Source organism: Piliocolobus tephrosceles, chromosome 14, assembly GCF_002776525.5.
Source record: "Piliocolobus tephrosceles isolate RC106 chromosome 14, ASM277652v3, whole genome shotgun sequence".
NCBI lineage: Eukaryota > Metazoa > Chordata > Mammalia > Primates > Cercopithecidae > Piliocolobus > Piliocolobus tephrosceles.
The window spans coordinates 77,744,326-77,764,124 of record NC_045447.1 but is presented as its reverse complement, the minus strand read 5'-3'; the positions used below and the strand labels follow the sequence as shown (position 1 = coordinate 77,764,124).

Here is a 19,799-nt window from a genome sequence, read left to right as displayed (position 1 = left end):
CAATTACTGAGCCGAAGGACAGAAAGCTACCACCTGAATCATCCTTGACCACACAGCAGGTGCCGCAGAAGTGATCTGAACTGAGAGTGGTCCCTGCCTAGAGAACCATCAAAAAAGTAACTGTAGCCAATGAGGCAGTTTTGCTATTTAGTGACTGCCACTTAACTTATGAGAAGAATTCTGATGAGGGTTGCTTCGTTTTCAGTACATCAACTGTAGAACATAATTGGCCTTACATCACATAATATGATGCATTAAATTCTTCCTCCTACTAACTCCATTTAATACGAAAGTTTTGGTTCTACTGAGGAAAGAATCAAAGTGCAAAAAGAAATTATTCTATATTTTTCATCATAAATAGCATTTCTTTCCACTCGTGCACTCCCAGCTACGCTCCAGCCACAGTGGATTGATGTTTCCTCCTGAGCAATGTACTTCCACCATGCACGCTCTCCTGCATTACTGCCATGGCCTTCCTTAGCTGATCTCCCTGCCTTCATTCTCCTGCACTCAAATCCACTATCCGCACACTGCAACGTTTTAAATACATCAGACTGTGCCTTTCTCTGCTTAAAACCTTCCAATGGGCTTTTCATCGCATTAGAATAAAATCTAAGCACCTTACCCTAGACTTCAAGACTCTATATAATCAGGCTTCTAATAATCTCTCCTAATTCATTTATTGCCACTCTCCCCCATGATCATCGTTCTCTGTCATGCTTTACCCTTCTTGCTGTCCCTCAAGCACACCAAGCTCACCTCCACATAAGGGTGCCTGATCATTCTCCTCCCTGTAAGGTTCCCTCCCTGGGTCTCTGCAGGGCTGGCTCCTTCCTATTGAATAACAGGCTTGGTTTAAATGTCATCTTATCAGAAGGTGGCAACCCAATTCAAAAGAGCACTCCTTCCCAGACACTCCCCATCACATCACCTGGTTTTACTTTCCACATAAGATTTACCACTAATTGATATTTTTGTTCATGTATTTATTCGTGATCTGCTTCCAACAAGGCTCCATGAAAGCAGTGACTTTGTCTTTTCTGTATATTATTCTACTGCTGGCAGGGTTGTCCCTAGAAAGGTGTGAACTCAGAGCAGTTCAATCAGTACATGGCCCAGCCAAGACAATCACACTGTCAGCATCTTCAACAAGCCCCTTGAAATATCACTAAAGATAGACATTTTAAAATTGAACTTCAATGATGTTCAGAGACAAGTGGTGAAGTGCAGCATCCTGGATGCTGCCCCTAAACCTGTGGAACAATGCTTAGGACATAATGGGTACCTGATAAATGCTTCTTAAATGAATGAACATGAGGACTAAAGTAAGTTAACTTGCATAAGTGCCAGCTTACGTTAGCCACTCAATAAGCATTAGTTACCCTCTTTGAGACTCAGTTTCCACACTGTTAAAAAAAAGGAGGAGAGAGACTAAATGTTCTCTAAAAGCTTTTCCAACTCTTACCCTTCATTCTTTTTTCTATTTTCATTCATATATTCAAAAAAACACTTCATTCATTGAGAACCTCCTATGTAGTAAGACTTATAGACACTGGATGTATACTAGTGAAGAAGGTAAATATAATCAATGCCTTCCTGGAGCTTATAGTCTATGAGTATTAAACAATTATACAAATAAATGTATAGTTAAAAATTAAGCTCCATAAGAGTAAATTGCTAGGAACAAAGAGATAGAGAGGGTAGGAAGACAGGAGAGAAGATGGGTGTAATTCCTTTTTTTTTTTTTTTTTTTTTTTTGAGATGGAGTCTCGCTCTTGTTGCCCAGGTTGGAGTGCAGTGGCACAGTTTGGGCTCACTGCAACCTCCGCCTCCCGGGTTCAAGCAATTCTCTTGCCTCAGCCTCTCAAGTAGCTGGAATTACAGGCACCCTGCCACCACATCTGGCTAATTTTTGTACTTTTAGTAGAGACAGAGTTTCACCATGTTGGCCAGGCTGATCTCGAACTCCTGACCTCAGGTGATCCACCTGCCTCAGCCTCCCAAAGTGCTGGGATTACAGGCGTGAGCCACTGCACTCAGCCAATGGGTGTAATTCTAACATCAATTCTCTACTTCATTTACTAGTCTCATTCTGGCCTTCTTCATCAATGCTCCTTTTACAATGCTCCCTGTGATGGGCATAATCCTCCCACCTTTGCTGGTCAAAAACAGACTCTGCCTCCATCCAGAAACTCTGAAGCACAACCTGCAAATGGAAGGTGACGTGCCAATTTCCCCAGCTATCACTAGCAACAAAAGACAACTTTCTCCTGAAGCCTATAGTATAGAGTTAAGAACTCTTTTTTTTTTTTTTTTTTTTTTTTGAGACAGAATCTCGCCCTGTCACCCAGGCTGGAGTGAAATGGCTCAGTCTTGGCTCACTGCAGCCTCTGCCTCTCGGGTTCAAGTGATTCTCCTGCCTCAGCCTCTCAAGTAGCTGGGATTACAGACGTGCACCACGAATTCAAATTCTAGGGTCAGGCAAGGTTGGGTTCAAATCCCTGCTCCACCACTTACCAACTATGTGATCTCGGGCAAATTATGTAAACTACTTAACTTCAGTCTCCTCTTCAAGAAAATGTAAAAACTGTCATTGTACCTGTCCTTTAAGACTACTCTGAAGACGAATGACAAAGCCATGTATAATGCACAGCATGGCACCTGACATTGCCTACCATTACCAGGATTGCTCTCTGACACCAGCCCAGCAGTGGCCCCAGAACTGCTCTGGCTTCTGTAAACATCATTATGTTCCTACCGGGAACAAACACCTAGATTCCTGATATGATGTTCTACACAGGAGGCCTTTCCTTTTCCCTCTTTCTTTTCATATGCTTTTGGCTAGTTCTTGTCACTGCATCAAATGATAGCTGCAAATTATTATTCCTGTGTTTAGCAAGAATTTAGATAAAAGTAAGAGGCTAGAAAATTGAAAGGGAGTTCATACTCTATCTTTAGAATCACAGGAATAAAAATAGACTGAAACAGGGTTAGACAAATAAATAGAAGGCTATGAAGCTTCTCAAGACAGTCTCTCTGGTGTGGTTACTTTCTAGAAATCCAAACTGCCACCCAGAGTGAAAATGTCAGCACACTAAGAGGACAGTACAGCAAGAGCCTAGGTTAGAAATAATAAACATATTCACAGGCTGAACAAGTCTTATAGGTCAAGGGAAGTATCTGAGAGAACTCAGTGTTCTTCTTAAGAGTTCATTACACAGACAGTGACATCATCAATGGCATCGATGAACTTCTCCCCCAAAAAGGAAACAAGTGAGACTTCAAAAGAAATAACAATTGTAATAACAACATTGGCTGGAGGAATATCTAACATTTTTAGAGCATGTCAGAATTGACAGTGTGCTTCCAGATACAGGATCACATTTGATTCCCTCTTTACAGATAAGGAAACTGAGGCTTTGAGAGTTTGACCTGTCATGATGCCACATGGCTAGTGATACCATATGGCAAAGTAGGAATTCAAAACCAAATTATCTGAGACAAAAGGTCCTTCCTTGCTAATGCCTATAAAAGTATAAAAGCATTGCTACAAAAGTGTAAAATATTGCTATAAAAGTATAAAATTAAGCTCCGTTAAGTGAATGGGGGCCCACGAGAATAGACTTTTACAGTTGGACTGAATATACCTGACTTACCCAAAGTGAAGGTATTTATCCCAGAGGTTAATAAAAAGAAAGCGTCAAGCTCACTGTGGAATAGGATCACGCTGCCCCCCTGTGTCCATTCCCTTTTCCCACCTTTGCAAACTGAAGAACAGGAAGGGTCTTTATTTATTGGCAGCAAATATCACTGGACTTCATTCTTTAGCAGTAAAGCCATATGCACATCTGGATATCATTACTTGTATTATTATTAATTTATTTGTACTATTAACTTAATGATCATAACATGTCTTTTGAGTATGTGTGTTTGAAAGCAATGAGAAAAAATATCAAGCAATAAATACAGCTAAATGAAAAGGTAACAATTCAGCCAATAGAGAAATTGGTCCCTGAGAACTCAAATGTGGGCCATGTAACCCCACAGCGCAGTCTGCAGGAGACTTTGAGAAAACAAACAAAAAAATCAGCTAGTATCAAGGATCAGTAGATCATGAGGGCTCACTGCCACTACTACACGCCCGGTGGGTGCCACCAGCATCACACTAGGAAGACTGGCACAGTGTAGATCGTGTGTGCAAAAGTATGCCTGTAATAACATATATGGAACAAATTAATGGATCAATCTGTACTACATCCGAAGCTAAGTAAAATCAATTGTTATTTTGCGCAATTCAAATTTAATTTCACTAAAATTACAATCTGAAATTGAGAGATTGTAAATTAAAAAAAAAAACAAGTATAATACAGCTCCCATTTTGCATCTGATTAATTTTTGAGTTATAACCAGTATTTACACACTCAGCTAGAATATTCTGCAATCATTCTTTTCAAACAACTATTCTCGCAACCTTCTCACAGATGAAAAACTTATAGCACTCCAAGACATATTAGGTTTTAACAAGCAAGTTGCAGAATATATATAGTCAACATATATATAGGTGTGTGTGTGTATATATGCTGAAATACATATTCTGCAATTGACTTTTTAAATGTAGTATATCTTGGACTGTCATATGTCTTTCAAGAGACCAGAAAACCAACATTTAGTATATTCAACCGACCATAAAATACATACACACACAACTATATATACTAAATACTAAATATATTTATGTTTATATACACTGTATTTAATATACAGTCATCCTTAAGTATCCACAGGAGGTTGGTTCAGGAACCCCTGCAGATACGAAAATATCCATGAATACTCAAGTCCCTGACATAAAATGGTGTAGTTGGGGTGAGTTGGTTGAAGGTAAAAAGAGCATAATAATAAAAAATTAAAAATAAGAAATAAAATGGTGTAATATTTGCATATAACCTATGCACATCTTCCTGTATACTTCAGATCATCTCTAGATTACCTAATATAATGTAAATGTTATATAATAGTTACGCTGTATTGTTAAGGGACTAATGACAAGAAAAAGTATGTACATGTTCAGTACAGACACAACCATCATAGGCCTAACTACATTTTCGAGTCATGATTAGTGAATTCATGGATGTGGAACTTGACAATCAGAAGGCCCAACTATATATAAGGTATGTGCATGCATGTGTGTGTATTTTAGGGTTTGCTGAATATACCAAACGTATTTTAGAAGGTTTAAAAAGATACACATCAAATTGTTTTGTTCTGTTTTGTTGAGACAGGGTCTCACTCTGTCACCCAAGCTGGAGTGCAGTGGCAAGATCACAGCTCATTGCAGCCTCAACCTCCTTGGCTCAAGTGACCTCCCTAATCACTCAAGTGACCTCCCTAGCCTCCCAAGTAGCTGGAACTACAGGCACGCACCAGCACACACAGCTAATTTTTTTTATTTTCAGTAGAGATGAGGTTTCACCATGTTTCTCAGGCTGCACCTGAACTCCCGCGCTCAAGCAATCCGCCCACCTTTGTCTCTCAAAGTGGTGGGATCACAGGCGCGAGCCACCGTACCTGGCCCACATCATATTGTTAATGGTAATTATCTGTCAGGGATTGTTGAATGGGCTTTTGACATTTTATTTTACATACTTTCATGTTAGTTAAATTTTTTATACTGCGATTACTTAGGTATTGAGTAACTTTTTAAAAATCCATGTAAAATTAAATAAGACCAAAGTGGGCATGCTTCTACTTTCTCAGCATACTAAAATATAATTTGCCAGCAGTGATATATGTTTGAACATAAAATTGGGTCAAATAAGAATAAAAAACTTATGGAAAAAAACTCAGTGCCCTGATTTCAGCCTGTCACTTTTACGCTGAAAAACATTCAGTGAGAATTTCTGAAAAGCAGGCAGGAGGCACCTGCTCAGTTCCGTCTACCTATGAAGGTAATGACATCTCCAAAAGCACCTATTCTTAAATTCACAGAGTGGGGTTCTTGTCTGTCTCCAGCGGCAGCCTTTGCCAAAGAACCAAGAAGCAGAAGAAAGAACTACATATAGACTCCTGGGTTCACTGCACTTCACTTGGGCCCTTGACCTGCTCCAGTGATATCCACAGCAGGCAGGACTACGATCCCTATCAAAAGCCTCCTCAGTCCCCTCTGCTTTAGCTGAGACATTTGCTAGTCTCATCTTCCTTCTCCCATGCTCTCTTAAGAAAAAGAAAAGCACACACCATAAAACATCAAAATAACACAACAAAACAGGGAAAATGTAACTGTTTTAAGCATAACTGATTTAAAACTTTGTTAAAAATAAGAATCTATACCAAAATACAACATTTATGTCAGACATTACTCCATAAGTAATCAAAGGACAGTGACAGTCACTTTATACAGAAGGAAAGAAAGAAAACAAATCATAATAAGGGAAAATGAAAAATTTTAAGAAGTTTTAAATTTAAGGTTGTCACAGTCATTTCTAAAAAGGAGATAGATCATAAAATAGGATTAAATATATTTTTATCTACTTATTTATTTAGACAGAGTCTGGTTCTGTCGCCCAGGCTGGAGTGCAGTGGTATGATCTTAGCTCATTGCAATCTCTGCCTCCCTGGTTCAAGCAGTTCTCCTGCCTCAGCCTCCCGAGTAGCTCGGATTACAGGCACCTGCCATCATGCTCAGCTAATTTTTGTATTTTTAGTAGAAACAGGGTTTCACTATGTTGGCCAGGCTCGTCTCGAACTCCTGACCTCATGATCTGCCCGCCTCAGCCTCCCAAAGTGCTGGGATTATAAGCGTGAGCCATGACATACTTTACAAACACAACAAATCCAATTGACCATATCCAGCATTAACTAGGATATGGGGAATGGGAATGCCATGCACTCCTGGATGCAGTAGAAGTATTAGAACCTTATTGGGGATCAGCTTACCCCAGTTTAAAAGGCATGGCTCAATCTAAGAATTCTATTATTTGTAAATATACCAAGAGATAAATATTTTTATAAGAATATGAAAGAAAAGAAAATCTAAATGCTCAACAATATTAATTTATGGATAACACCACCACTATGGAAAAATACATAGCTACTGAAAATGACAAGTAAACTATAGGTAACAATGTTAAGTAAGAAAAGTAAAACCCAAAATACTATGGAAATACTGTTTAGAGACCTATAAAAAACACACACATAAACTAATAAAATTATTTATAGCTATCAAAATAATGATGTAGGCCGGGGGCAGTGGCTCACGTCTGTAATCCCAGCACTTTGAGAGGCCGAGGCGGGCAGATCACCTGAGGTCAGGAGTTCGACACCAGCCTGGCCAATATGGTGAAACCCCGACTCTACAAAAAGTATACAAAAATTGGCTGGACGTGTTGGCAGGTGCCCATAATTCCAGCTATTCAGGAGACTGAGCCAGGAGAATCACTTGAACCCAGGAGGTGGATGTTACAGTGAGCTGAGGTTGCATCACTGCACTCCAGCCTGGGCAACAGAGCTAGACTCTGTGTCAAAAATAAAAAAATAAATTTAAAAAAAAATGTAGATTTATGCTTTTAGAAATGACAACATAGGCAAGGCATGGTGGATCACGCCTTTAATGCCAGCACTTTGGGTGCCCAAGGTGGGAAGACTGCTTGCATCCAGGAGTTTGAGACTAGCCTAGGCAACACAGTGAGATACCAGCTCTACAAAAAATACTACTAATAATAAAAATTTAGCTGGCCATGGTGCATGTCTGTAGTTCCAGCTACTGAGAGGCTGAGGCAGGAGAACTGCTCAAGCCCAGGAGGTCATACCACTGCATTCAGTCTGAGTAACAGAGTGAGATCTTGTCTCAAAAGATATATATAAAAAATAAAATTAAATTTTAAAAAATTAAACAACAATATAACAGTGACATACAATGGGGAAAGCTAATAACAGAAAAAAATGTATGTGATGCTATGCAAAAATTCCATATCTATGTATTCTTCTATCTACAGAGAAATATCAAGAAATATGTTCACCAAAATACAAATAAAGGTTCTCTCAGGATTACATAATTTGGGAATGCTTTTTACAAGCAAAAATTATGAAGCTATTTTCATTTTCAGAAAGAAAAAAAAGCAGAAATGTGTAATAACAAAGATCAGAAGAGAATTTTCTGAGTTTTCAGTGTTCTCTCTCTCTCTCTCTCTCACAGACGCATGCACTTCTATGCCAACAACCCTAAAATCACTAGATAGCTATACTGAAAGACTATTTATGAGAATTGGTGCCACTGAGTGGCAGGTCCTAACCTCTCTCACCAGCTCAGGTCTTACATCATTCAAGACACACTGCAAAGCAAAAGTACCACAGAACAGCTTCCTCCTAGTATCTCATTATTCTAGCACAGGGGTCACAGACTCTTTTTGTAAAGGGTCAGACAGCTAAATGTTTTAGGTTTTGTAGGCCATCTGTTCAAAACTACTCACCTCTGTCATTGCTCTGCAAAAGTGGCTATAAACACTACTTAAATGAATGAGTATGGCTATGTCCCAAAAAGACCTGTATTTAGGAATAATGAAATCCGAATTTCATGTAATTTTCACATCACTAAATATTCATTTCAAAAATTCTTTCCAACCATTTAAAAATGTAAAAACCAAAAATAGTTTGGCAATTCCTCACAAAGTTAAACAGTTAACATATACTCCATTCGCTAGGTATATACACAGAAGAACTAAAAGCAAATACACAACGATTTGTACACAAGTATTCAAAACAGCATTATTTACAAACATCCAAAAAGTAGAAACGTCTTAGTCTATTTTCTTTTTTTTTTTTTTTTTTTTTTTTTTTTTTTTGAGGCGGAGTCTCGCTCTGTCGCCCGGACTGGAGTGCAGTGGCCGGATCTCAGCTCACTGCAAGCTCTGCCTCCCGGGTTTATGCCATTCTCCTGCCTCAGCCTCCGAAGTAGCTGGGACTACAGGCGCCCGCCACCTCGCCCGGCTAGTTTTTGTATTTTTAGTAGAGACGGGGTTTCACCGTGTTAGCCAGGATGGTCTCGATCTCCTGACCTCGTGATCCGCCCGTCTCGGCCTCCCAAAGTGCTGGGATTACAGGCTTGAGCCACCGCGCCCGGCCATAGATCAACCTATTCATAACGGCAGAGCCCTCATTACCCAATCTATATAGAAGAATATTATTCAGGCACAAAAAGGAATTAAAATCTGATACATGCTACAACATGGCTGAACCATGAAAACATTATGCTAAGTGAAAGAAACCAGACATAAAAGGTCACATATTGTAGGCTTCTATTTATATGAAATGTCTAGAATGAGAAAATCAACAGAGACAGAATTAGTGGTGGCCAGGGCCTGGAGGAGGAAGGAATGGGAAATGATTGCTAATAAATACAGAATTTCTTTTTGGGGTAACGAAAATGTTCTGGAATTAGTGGTGATGGCTGTCCAATCTTATGAACATATTAAAACCAACTGAATTGTACATTTGAAAATGATGAATTGTATATGATTTAAATTGCAACAAAAAAGGTGGAAACCATTTCTAGTTTATGGGCCATACAACAATGGCCTACAGGCTGGATTTGGCTAGGGACTATAGTTTACCAACCTTGTTCCAGCAACTAACAAAGAAAATGTCTTAGGGTTTCTTCTCTCTCTCACACACACACACACCCCCCCCACAGGTTAGAACACAGCCAAAGGCCAAAACTTGAAATCAGCTAAGCCAGGACTGAAAAATTATTTAATAATTAAATAAAGTTATTAAAAAATGGAAAGACAAGGAGTCTGTTTAAGTTATGCTCCCTGTCACCAAACACTATAAAGTTATTATTCTGAAAATAGACAAAATGTAATAGATTGGCAGAAAAAAGGCATGTGTTATATAAACTTATAGACATATAAAGTTATATGTTATATTAAAACACAACTCTTAAGTACAGTACCCATTTTGTCAGGCCAAATTTATTTTAAAATTATATTAAGCTAATTTAGAAATGTATTTACTGACACATTACCTGGAGGAACTAGCTGTATTAATTCAAACCTGGTTAGGAAGCCTAAAAAGGGAAAAATGAGATTTTAATACTTCCAAAAATTGCCACGGTCTTTCAATAATTATTAAGTTTTAAACTGTTATAATATCCATTTAATAGTAATAATAATAAAAATAATAATTAAAAATAACTCCAAACCAACATCAAATCAGGTATTTCTAGAATTAATCAATCAAGAGAGTATAATGAGAGTAACAGAATTATAAAAATAGTATTTCACTAGCCATAAAAAAAAAACAAGGGTTCATGTCTTTTGAAGGATCTGGAGGTCATTATCAAACTAACGCAGAAACAGAAAACCAAATGCAGCATGTTCTCACTTAAAAATGGGAGTTAAATGATGAGAACTCATGGACACATAGAGGGGACCAATACACACTGGGGCCTACTTGAGGGTGGAGGGTGGGAGAAGAAAGAGGATCAGAAAAAATAACTACTGGATAACTTAATAACTAGTTATCATCTTAATAAGATATTAAAAATAACTTAATACCTGGGTGACAATCTGTACAACAAATCCCCATGACACGGGTTCACCTATATAACAAATCTGCACATGTACCCCTAAACCTAAAAGTTAAAAAGAAATAGCATTTCACCTCCTGAAAAGTATTAAAAAAAAAGGATGCAATATTTGTCTCCTAAAAGTGCATACAATAAATAAGTGTATATATACATACAGCTCTAAAATAACAATGCAATCTTCATCTTAAATATTCAAAATCCACTTGTTATCCATTAACGTACAAAAGTTTATCTTGCTTAAAACAGTGTGCAATATGACTATGCAAATTAAACATAAAATATAACTTTTTAAGGCCAGGCATGGTGGCTCGCGCCTATAATCCCAGCACTTTGGGAGGCCGAGGCGGGCGGATCATCTGAGGTCAGGAGTTCAAGACCAGCCTGGCCAATGTGGTGAAACCCCGTCTCTACTAAAAAAACAAAAATTAGCTGGGCATGATGGCAGATGCCTGTAATCCCAGCTACTCGGGAGGCTGAGGCAGGAGAATTGTTTGAACCCGGGAGGTGGAGGTGCAGTGAGCCAAGATTGTGCCACTGCACTTCAGCCTCAGCAATGGAGTGAGAATCCATCTTAAAAAAAAAACTATATATATATATATATATATATATATATAAAACTTTTTACATTTTCTTGAGTTCAAAATAGATTTAGAAATAGAGAGCCTATGTACAAAGACAATAAAATTAAAATAAGGACAAGAATAAAATTCAGATCTTTAAGATAACTTAAATGATATATTAGGTTGGTGCAATTATAACAATTAGAAAATCAATGAAGATAATTCTCACAAAATAACATAACAAGTGAAAACATTTTAGTTATTTGTTTTTGTTTTGCTTGAACCAGGGTCTCGCTCTGTCACCCAGGGTGGAGTGCAGTGGTGCGATCTTGGGTCACTGCAACCTCTACCTTGCAGGTTCAACCGATTCTCCTGCCTCAGCCTCCCAAGTAGCTGGGACTACCGGCACGTACCACAATGCCAAGCTCCTTTTTGTATTTTTAGTAAAGATGGGGTTTCACCATGTTGGCCAGGCTGGTTTCAAACTCTTAACCTCAGGTGATTTGCCCACCTCAGCCTCCCAAAGTGTTGGGATTACAGATGTAAGCCACTGTGCCCAGCCGTGAAAACATTTTAAATAGACAACAAAAGTAAAATTCTAACTTTGTAGATTTATGAAAAAATTTTGAATTTATAGGACAAACCTTTAAACGCCAAGAAACTTAAAAGCCAAGACAGCCTGAAACTTTAGGTTTATGTTTGATTCAGCCTCTAAATTCTTTCTTTTTAATTTTTAATTTCCACATGTTATTGGGGAACAAGTGGCATTTGATTATAAGTTATTTAGTGGTGATTTGTGAGATTTTGGTGCACCCATTACCTAAGCAGTATACACTGCACCCTATTTGTAGTCTTTTATCCCTCACTCCCTTCCCAACCTTTTCCCCTGAGTCCCCAAAGTCCATTGTGTCATTCTTCTGCCTTTGCATCCTCATAGCTTAGCTCCCACTTATGAGTGAGAACATACGATGTTTGATTTTCCATTCCTGAGTTACTTCACTTAGAAGAATAGTCTCTAATTTCATCCAAGTCATTGCTAATGCCATTAATTAATTCCTTTTAATGGTTGACTAGTATTCCATCATACATATATATAATGGAATATATATATATGTATACACACACACACCACAGTTTCTATATCCACTCATTGATTGATGGGCATTTGGATTCGTCCCACATTTTTGCAATTGCAAATTGTGCTGCTATAAACATGCGTTTGCAAGTATTTTTTTCATAAAATGACCTCTTTTCCTGGGTAGACAGATACCCCAGTAGTGGGATTGCTGGATCAAATGGTAGTTCTACTGCTAGTTCTTTAAGGAGTCTCCACACTGTTTTCCATAGTGGTTATACTAGTTTACGTTCCCGTCAGCAGTGTAGAAGTGTTACCTGTTCACCGCATCTATGCCAACATCTACTATTTTTTGATTTTTTGATTATGGTCAGCCTCTAAATTCTATACAGTCAATTAATTCTCATCGTGACTCTATGAGTCCAATGCAATGGCTATCCTCATTTTTATGAATGAAGAAACTAAACCTCAAAGAGGAAACTATAGTAATGTGGGCAAGGTCAGACTGGCTAACAGTGACAGGGTTATATTGGAACCCAAGTAGTCTGTTCTCAGGGCCTGTCCTCTTATCTGCAAGATACTTCATTGAAAAATCCTATTCTTCCATAGAGCAAGTTAATTAGGATGCTTGATAAAATAACTACACCTTTTAATTGCCTTCTGGAATGGCATCACGTAATTCACACTTGCTTTAAATATCAAGGACAAAAGGAAATCATTAATGAGTGACCTAGAGAACTGTTCTTATGTTCTTTTATGCTTCATTCCACCTCCCAGGTGGAATGAAGCATAAAATGGGAATGACATGAAAATATCCCAATTCTTGCAGGATCATTTGAAATGCTGGATTATTTTCTGAATTTAAAGAGGCTTGAGAGAATCAGTGTTCTTACAGATGTGACACATCTCAGAGAGATGTTTCACCTTCCTGTTTTTTAAGATTCAGGTAGAAATATAAATGCAGTAAATCAACTTGGGTATTGAATCTACTTTTTAAAAGGCCAAATGCCAAAGGCATCATTTTTTATACCCAGTTGCCTTGATGGCTTCCTGAGACACATACTTGCTCAGTGACTACCCTAATCTATGCTACCTCTGTAGGTACTGACTCACTCTTTGCCTAATTTCAAACTCTTTAATCTACCTGGTATGTCAGCCTGAGACCTAGCCTGCTCCCATTCTGACTTCTACCCAGGATGGCATCAGCTCACCTGGTACTTATGTCTGGTCCTTTCTCTATATATTGCTATTATCTGTGACCTTGGTCCTAATTCTTTCAACTGAGTAACATCTCAGTTGAAAATTTCATAAAGCTCAAAAATGTAATTAAAAGTCATACCATCCACAAACCTTTCACCCTTAAGACATTGGGAAAACAAAAGGGCAAACTAAATCTAAAGCAAACAGAGGAAAGAAAATAATAAAGATTAAGCAGAAAGTAACGAAATAGAAAACAGAAAACCAACACAGAAAATCAATACATCTAAAAGTTGGTTGTTTAAAATGATCAATAAAACTGACAAACCATTAGCTACACTAACCAAGAAAAAAGAGAAAAGACTCAAATTACTAAAATCAGAAATGAAAGAAGAGACATTACCACTGATTTTACAGAAATAAAATTTTGTTTGTTTGTTTTTGAGATGGAGTCTTCCTATGTCGCCCAGGCTAGAGTGCAGTGGCACAATCTCAGCTCGCTGCCACCTCTGCCACCCGGCTGAAGCAATTTTTCCACTTCACCCTCCCAAGTAGCTAGGATTACAGGCAAGTGCCACCAAACCCAGCTAATGTGTGTGTGTGTGTGTGTGTGTGTGTGTGTGTGTGTGTATTTTTGATAGGGACAGGGTTTCACTATATTGGCCAGGCTGGTCTTCAACTCCTGAGCTCAAGAGATCCACCTGCCTTGGCCTCCCAAAATGCTGGGATTACAGGCATGAGCCACCGTGCCCAGCATAGAAATAATTTTTTTTTTTTTTGAGACAGAGTGCTGCTCTGTAGAGTGGTATGATCACAGCTCACTGCAGCCTTAACCTCCCTGACTCAAGCGATCCTCCCACCTCAGCCTGCTGAGAAGCAAATACCACAGGCCCATGCCATGCCACCACACCCCATTAATTTTTGTTGTTGTTGTTGTATGGATGGGGTCTCCCATAAAAATATTTTTAAGGGAATACTATGAACAACTTTATGCCAAGAAATTAGATAAATGAAATGGAAAAACTTCTAAAAAGACACAAACTAATAAAGCTGACTTAAGAAGAAACAGAAAATCTGAAGAGACTTATAATGTGTAGAGAGATTAAATTAGTAATCAAAAAACAACCCAAAGACAAGCCCAGGTCCAGATGGCTTCACTGGTAAATACTACATTAAGAATTAATACCAATTATTCACAACCTCTTCCAAAAAAATAGAAGAGGACAGAACATACCCCAACAGATTCCATGAAGTTAGCATTACCAAAACCAGATGAAGACATCACAAGAAAACAAAACTACAGGCCACTATCTCTTACGATTGTAAATCCCAAAATCTTCAATGTAATACTAGCAAACCAAATTCAGCAACATACCATAAGGTTGGTTTAGTATCTAAAAATCACATATCAATGAAATAAAGGATAAAAATCACATGATCATCTCAATAGATGTCAAAAAGGCATGTGATATGTAGAAAAGGAATGTGATTCAACGTTTCTTCATGATAAAAACTCAATAAACTAGGAATAAAGAGGAGCTTCCTCAAGCTGATACAGAGCACTTATGAAAAACCATATTTTAATATTACAACTAATGGTGAAAAACTGAATGCTATTTCCCTGCTATCAGGAAATAGATAAGGATGCTCACTTTAACTGCTTCTATTCAATTCTGTACTGGAGATTTTAGCCAGGGAAATTAGACATGAATATGAAATAAAATGCATACAAACTATAAAAGAAGAAGTAAAGCTGTTTCTACTTGTAGATGACATAATTTTGCATACAAAAAATCCTAAGGAATGAACAAAAACTACTAAAACTAATAAACAAGTTCAGTATGTTTTCAGGATAAAATATCAGTATATAAAAATCAATTGTGGGCCAGGCGCAGTAGCTCATGCCTGTAATACCAGCATTTTGGGAGACCAAGGCAGGAGGATCGCCTGAGGTAGGGAGTTCAAGATCAGCCTGATTAACATGGAGAAACCCCGTCTCCACTAAAAATACAAAAAATTAGCCAGGCGTGGTGGTGTATGCCTGTAATGCCAGCTACTCGGGAAGCTGAGGCAGGAGAATCGCTTGAACCAGGGAGGCAGAGATTGCAGTGAGCCGAGATCATGCCATTGCACTCCAACCCGGACAACAAGAACAAAATTCTGTCTCAAAAAAAAATACAAAAACAAAAACAAAATCAACTGGATTTCTATAAACTTGAACAAATCTGAGAATGAAATTTTTAAAAATTCCACTTACAACAGCTTCAGAGTACTTAGGAATAAATTTAACCAAAAAACGCAACACTTGTAAACTGAAAATTACAAAACATCATTGAAAATAAATCTAAAGGCTGGGCAAGGTGGCTCTTGCCTGTAATCCCAGCACTTTGGGAGGCCGAGGCGGGCGGATCACCTGAGTTCGAGACCAGTCTGACCAACAAGGAGAAACCCTGTCTCCTTTTGTAAAAATACAAAATTAGCCGGGCATGGTGGTGCATGCCTATAATCCCAGCTACCTGGGAGGCTTAGGCAGGAGAATCACTTGAACCTGGGAGGCAGAGGTTGCAGTAAGCAGAGATCACACCATTGCACTCCAGCCTGGGCAACAAGAGCGAAACTCCATCTCAAAAAAAAAAGGAAAAGAAATTTAAAATAACCTAAATAAATGGAAACACATCCCATATTCATGTTTCAAAAATATTGTTAAGGTGACAATACTCCGCAAACTGATCTACAGTCAATGGAATCCTTATCAATATCCTAGCTGGCTTCTTTGCAGACATTGACAAGCTGATTGAAAAATTCTTATGGAAGCTCAAGTGACCCAAAATAGCAGTCTCGAAAAAGAAAACCTAAGCTGGAAGATTTACACTTCCTGGTTTTCAAATGTATCAGAAAGTCATGGTAATCAGGATTGTGTGTTGGCATAATAATAGACATATGAATCAACAGAATAGAACTGAGACCCTAAAAGTAAAACTTCACATTACTGTAAGCTGATTTTCAACAAGGGTACCAAGACAATTCAATGAGGGAAAGATGAACTGTCTTTTATCAAATGGTGCTAAGACAAATGGATATCCATATGCAAAAGAATGAAGTTGGTCCCCAACCTCACACTGTCTACAAAAATCAACACAGTATAAATCACAGATCTAGATATAAGAGCCAAAACTATAAAACTGTTAGAAGGAAACACAGATGTAAGTCTTCACAACCTTGACTTAGGCAATGGTTTCTTAGACATGACACCAAAAGCACAAGCAACAAAGGAAAAATAGAAAAACTGAAATTCATCAAAATTAAAAACTTTTGCATTTCAAAAAATACCTTCAAGAAAGCGAAAGACAATTCTAGAATGGGAGAAAATATTTGCAAATCATATATCTATCAAAGGTCTTATATCTAGAATATATAAAGAACATTTACAGTCCAGGCATAGTGGCTCACGTCTGTAACCCCAACATTTTGGAAAGCCCAGGAGAGAGGATTACTTAAGACCAGGAGTTCAAGACCAGCTGGGCATCATAGTGACATTCAGTCTCTACAAAACAAAAACAAAAAGAAAAACAAAAACTAGCTAGGCATGGTGCTGTGTGCCTGTAGTCCCAACTGCTTCAGAGGCTAAGGTGGGAGGATCGCTTGAGCCCAGAAAGTTGAGGCTGCAGTAAGCTATGATCGTGACACTGCACTCCAGGCTAGGTAACAGAGCGAGACCCTGTCTCAAAATAAACAAAAAACTAAAGACAAATGATCCCATTAAAAAGTAGGCAAAGGATCTGAATAGACATTTCCCCCAAAGAAAATACACAAATGGCCAATTATCTCACGAAAAAATGTTCAACATCATTAGCCATCAGGGAAATGCAAATCAAAACAATGATGAGATACCACTTCACACCCACAAAGATGACTACCAATCAAAATGACAAACAATAACAAGTGTTGGCCAGGATGTGGGAAAATGGAACCCTCATACATTGCTGGTGGGATGTAAAATGATTCAGCTGCTTTGGTAAATAATGTGAAACTTCCTTAAAAGGTTAAACATACAGTTACCGTATTGAAACGGGAAAAGCTCCCTTTTACCCCTCTCAGGACGTGCGATGCGGGTGTGGCTTGCTTCTTCGGTGCTCCGTAGCTCAAACCTCTAGAGGAGCAGACAGAGGGGGACAGGCTGTAGGGTTCTGACCCCATGGCAGTATCTAGGGGTGAATGTTTACAGCTCCTGAAGTCCCAGTGGGTGTGTGTTACAGGGTGCTCTTTTAGTTTACCATCTATAGGCAGCTTGTGTTAGTCAGCTCAGTTAGACCCTCTACCCTGTTGCAAGGACATAGGGGCTTTCTGTATCCCCGGGTTTCTTGCCCTGGTGTACTGGAAGAATCGGATCACACATGGGCTTGGAGAATGAGTGTGAGGTTTTATTGAGTGGAAGTAGCTTTCAGCAGATGGGGGAGCCAGAAGGGAGATGGTTTTCCCCTGGAGTTGGGCCGCTTGGTGGCCCCGGCTCTCCTCCAACCGCCCCGGCCAAACTCCGTGTCGTTCTGCCAGTGCCAATGTGCTCCTCTCAATGTCCAGAGGCTTCTCTCTCTGCCTTGCTAGGGTCTCGGGTTTTTATAGGCACAGGATGGAGGCGTGGTGGGCCTGGATGGTCTTGGGAAAAGCAACATTTGGGCAGGAAAGCAGGAGTGCCTGTCCTCACCTAGGTCCGTGGGGATGGAGCCCTAGCCAGGGATTACACCCTTCCTCTACCCCGCACTTCCCTTCCTCCTTCCATATTATTTAAAGGTACCACTCTCTTCCCAGCATTCCTGTATCAATATGACCCAGCAATTTCACTCCTAGGTATACCCAAGAGGCATTAAAACATATGTTCACACAAAAACTTATACACAAATATTCACAGCATCATTATTCATCATAGCCTAAAAGTGGAAACAACCCAAATGTCTATCAATTGATGACTAGAAAAGCAAAATGTGATATATTCATCCAATAGAATACTATTTGGCCAAACAAAAACTTCAGTTCTGGCACATGCTATAATATGGATGAACCTTGAAAACATTACACTAAGAAGTCAATCACAAAGAAGCACATGTTACATAACCTCATTCATACGAAATATCCAGAATAAGCAAATCTATAGAGATGGAAAGATTAGTGGTTACCGATAGCTAGGAGGGTTGCTGGGGAATAGGGAGTGATTGCTAATGGGCATAGGGCTGCTTTTTGTAGTGATAAAAATATTCTAACTTAATGAAATACACAAAAACAATTTTTATAAATAAACAACCAAACAGAATCATACCATCCCCATCAGAGCCCATCTATATTTAGTTGTTTTTTTTTTTTTTAGATGGAGTCTTGCTCTGCCACCCAGGCTGAAGTGCAATGGCATGATCTCGGCTCACAGCAACCTCCACCTCCTGGGTTCAAGTGACTCTCCTACCTCAGCCTCCCAGGTAGCTGGGACTATAGGCATGTGCCACCACATCCGGCTAATTTTGTTGTATTTTTGGTAGAGATGGGGTTTCACCATGCTGGCCAGGCTGGTCTCAAACTCCTGACCTCAAATGAGCCACCCACCTTGGCCTCCCAAAGTGCTGGGATTACAGACGTGAGCCACCGTGCCCGGCCAAGCCCATTTATATTTAGAAAGGGTATATAGCAGAATCAAAAATGTGATTCAAATTTTACATAGGCTGTCTTGAAATAAATATTTATCGAACATGAACATATCACAGTTTAGAAAAGAGCAGACTTTTAAATCTGTGAATTACACACAATAGTCTTTCGCTTTTTTGTTTTGTTTTTCAGAGTACCTACTTTCCAAAAGGTCTACTACAGCTCCAGGATCTACTGCACTTTCAAATACCTGCAGAGAAAAATGGAGAAGATAAATTTTCAAAATTGTATTAATAAGTGCATATAGAAACTGTAAATGCCAGGTGCAGTAGCTCACACCTGTAATCCTAGCACTTTGGGAGGCCAAGGCGGGTGTATTGCTTAAGCTCAGGAGTTTGAGACCAGCAACATGATGAAATCCTCTCTCTACAAAAAATACAAAAGATAGCTTGGCATGGTGGCTTTTGCCTGTATTCCCAGCTACTTGTGGGGCTGAGGCTGGAGGATCATTTGAGCCCAGGAGACAGAGGTTGCAGTGAGCCAAGATGGCATCACCACATTCCAGCATGGGAGAAACAGTGAGACCCTGAGAAAGAAAAGAAAAGAAAAAGAAAGAAAGAGAGAGAGAGAGAAAGGAAGGAAGGAAGGAAGGAAGGAAGGAAGGAAGGAAGAGAAAGTGGGAAGGGAGGAAGGAAAGAAAGAGAAAGAAGGAAAGAAAGAGAAAAAAGAAAGAAAGAAAGAAAGAAAGAAAGAAAGA

The 19,799-nt window shown here is 39.0% G+C and overlaps 1 protein-coding gene across 1 annotated transcript in view; it reads right to left on the bottom strand.

Moving 5' to 3' along the window:
• The window catches only part of SPATA6L (spermatogenesis associated 6 like), a 57,595-nt gene that overhangs the window by 33,428 nt on the left and 4,368 nt on the right, over positions 1-19,799 (bottom strand). Inside the window, exons 3-4 of the mRNA XM_023213182.1 lie at positions 19,244-19,292; positions 10,019-10,060 (exon numbers count right to left, since the gene is read on the bottom strand). Coding sequence (XP_023068950.1) covers positions 10,019-10,060; positions 19,244-19,292 — 91 coding nt within the window. The remainder of the gene's footprint in view (positions 1-10,018; positions 10,061-19,243; positions 19,293-19,799) is intronic.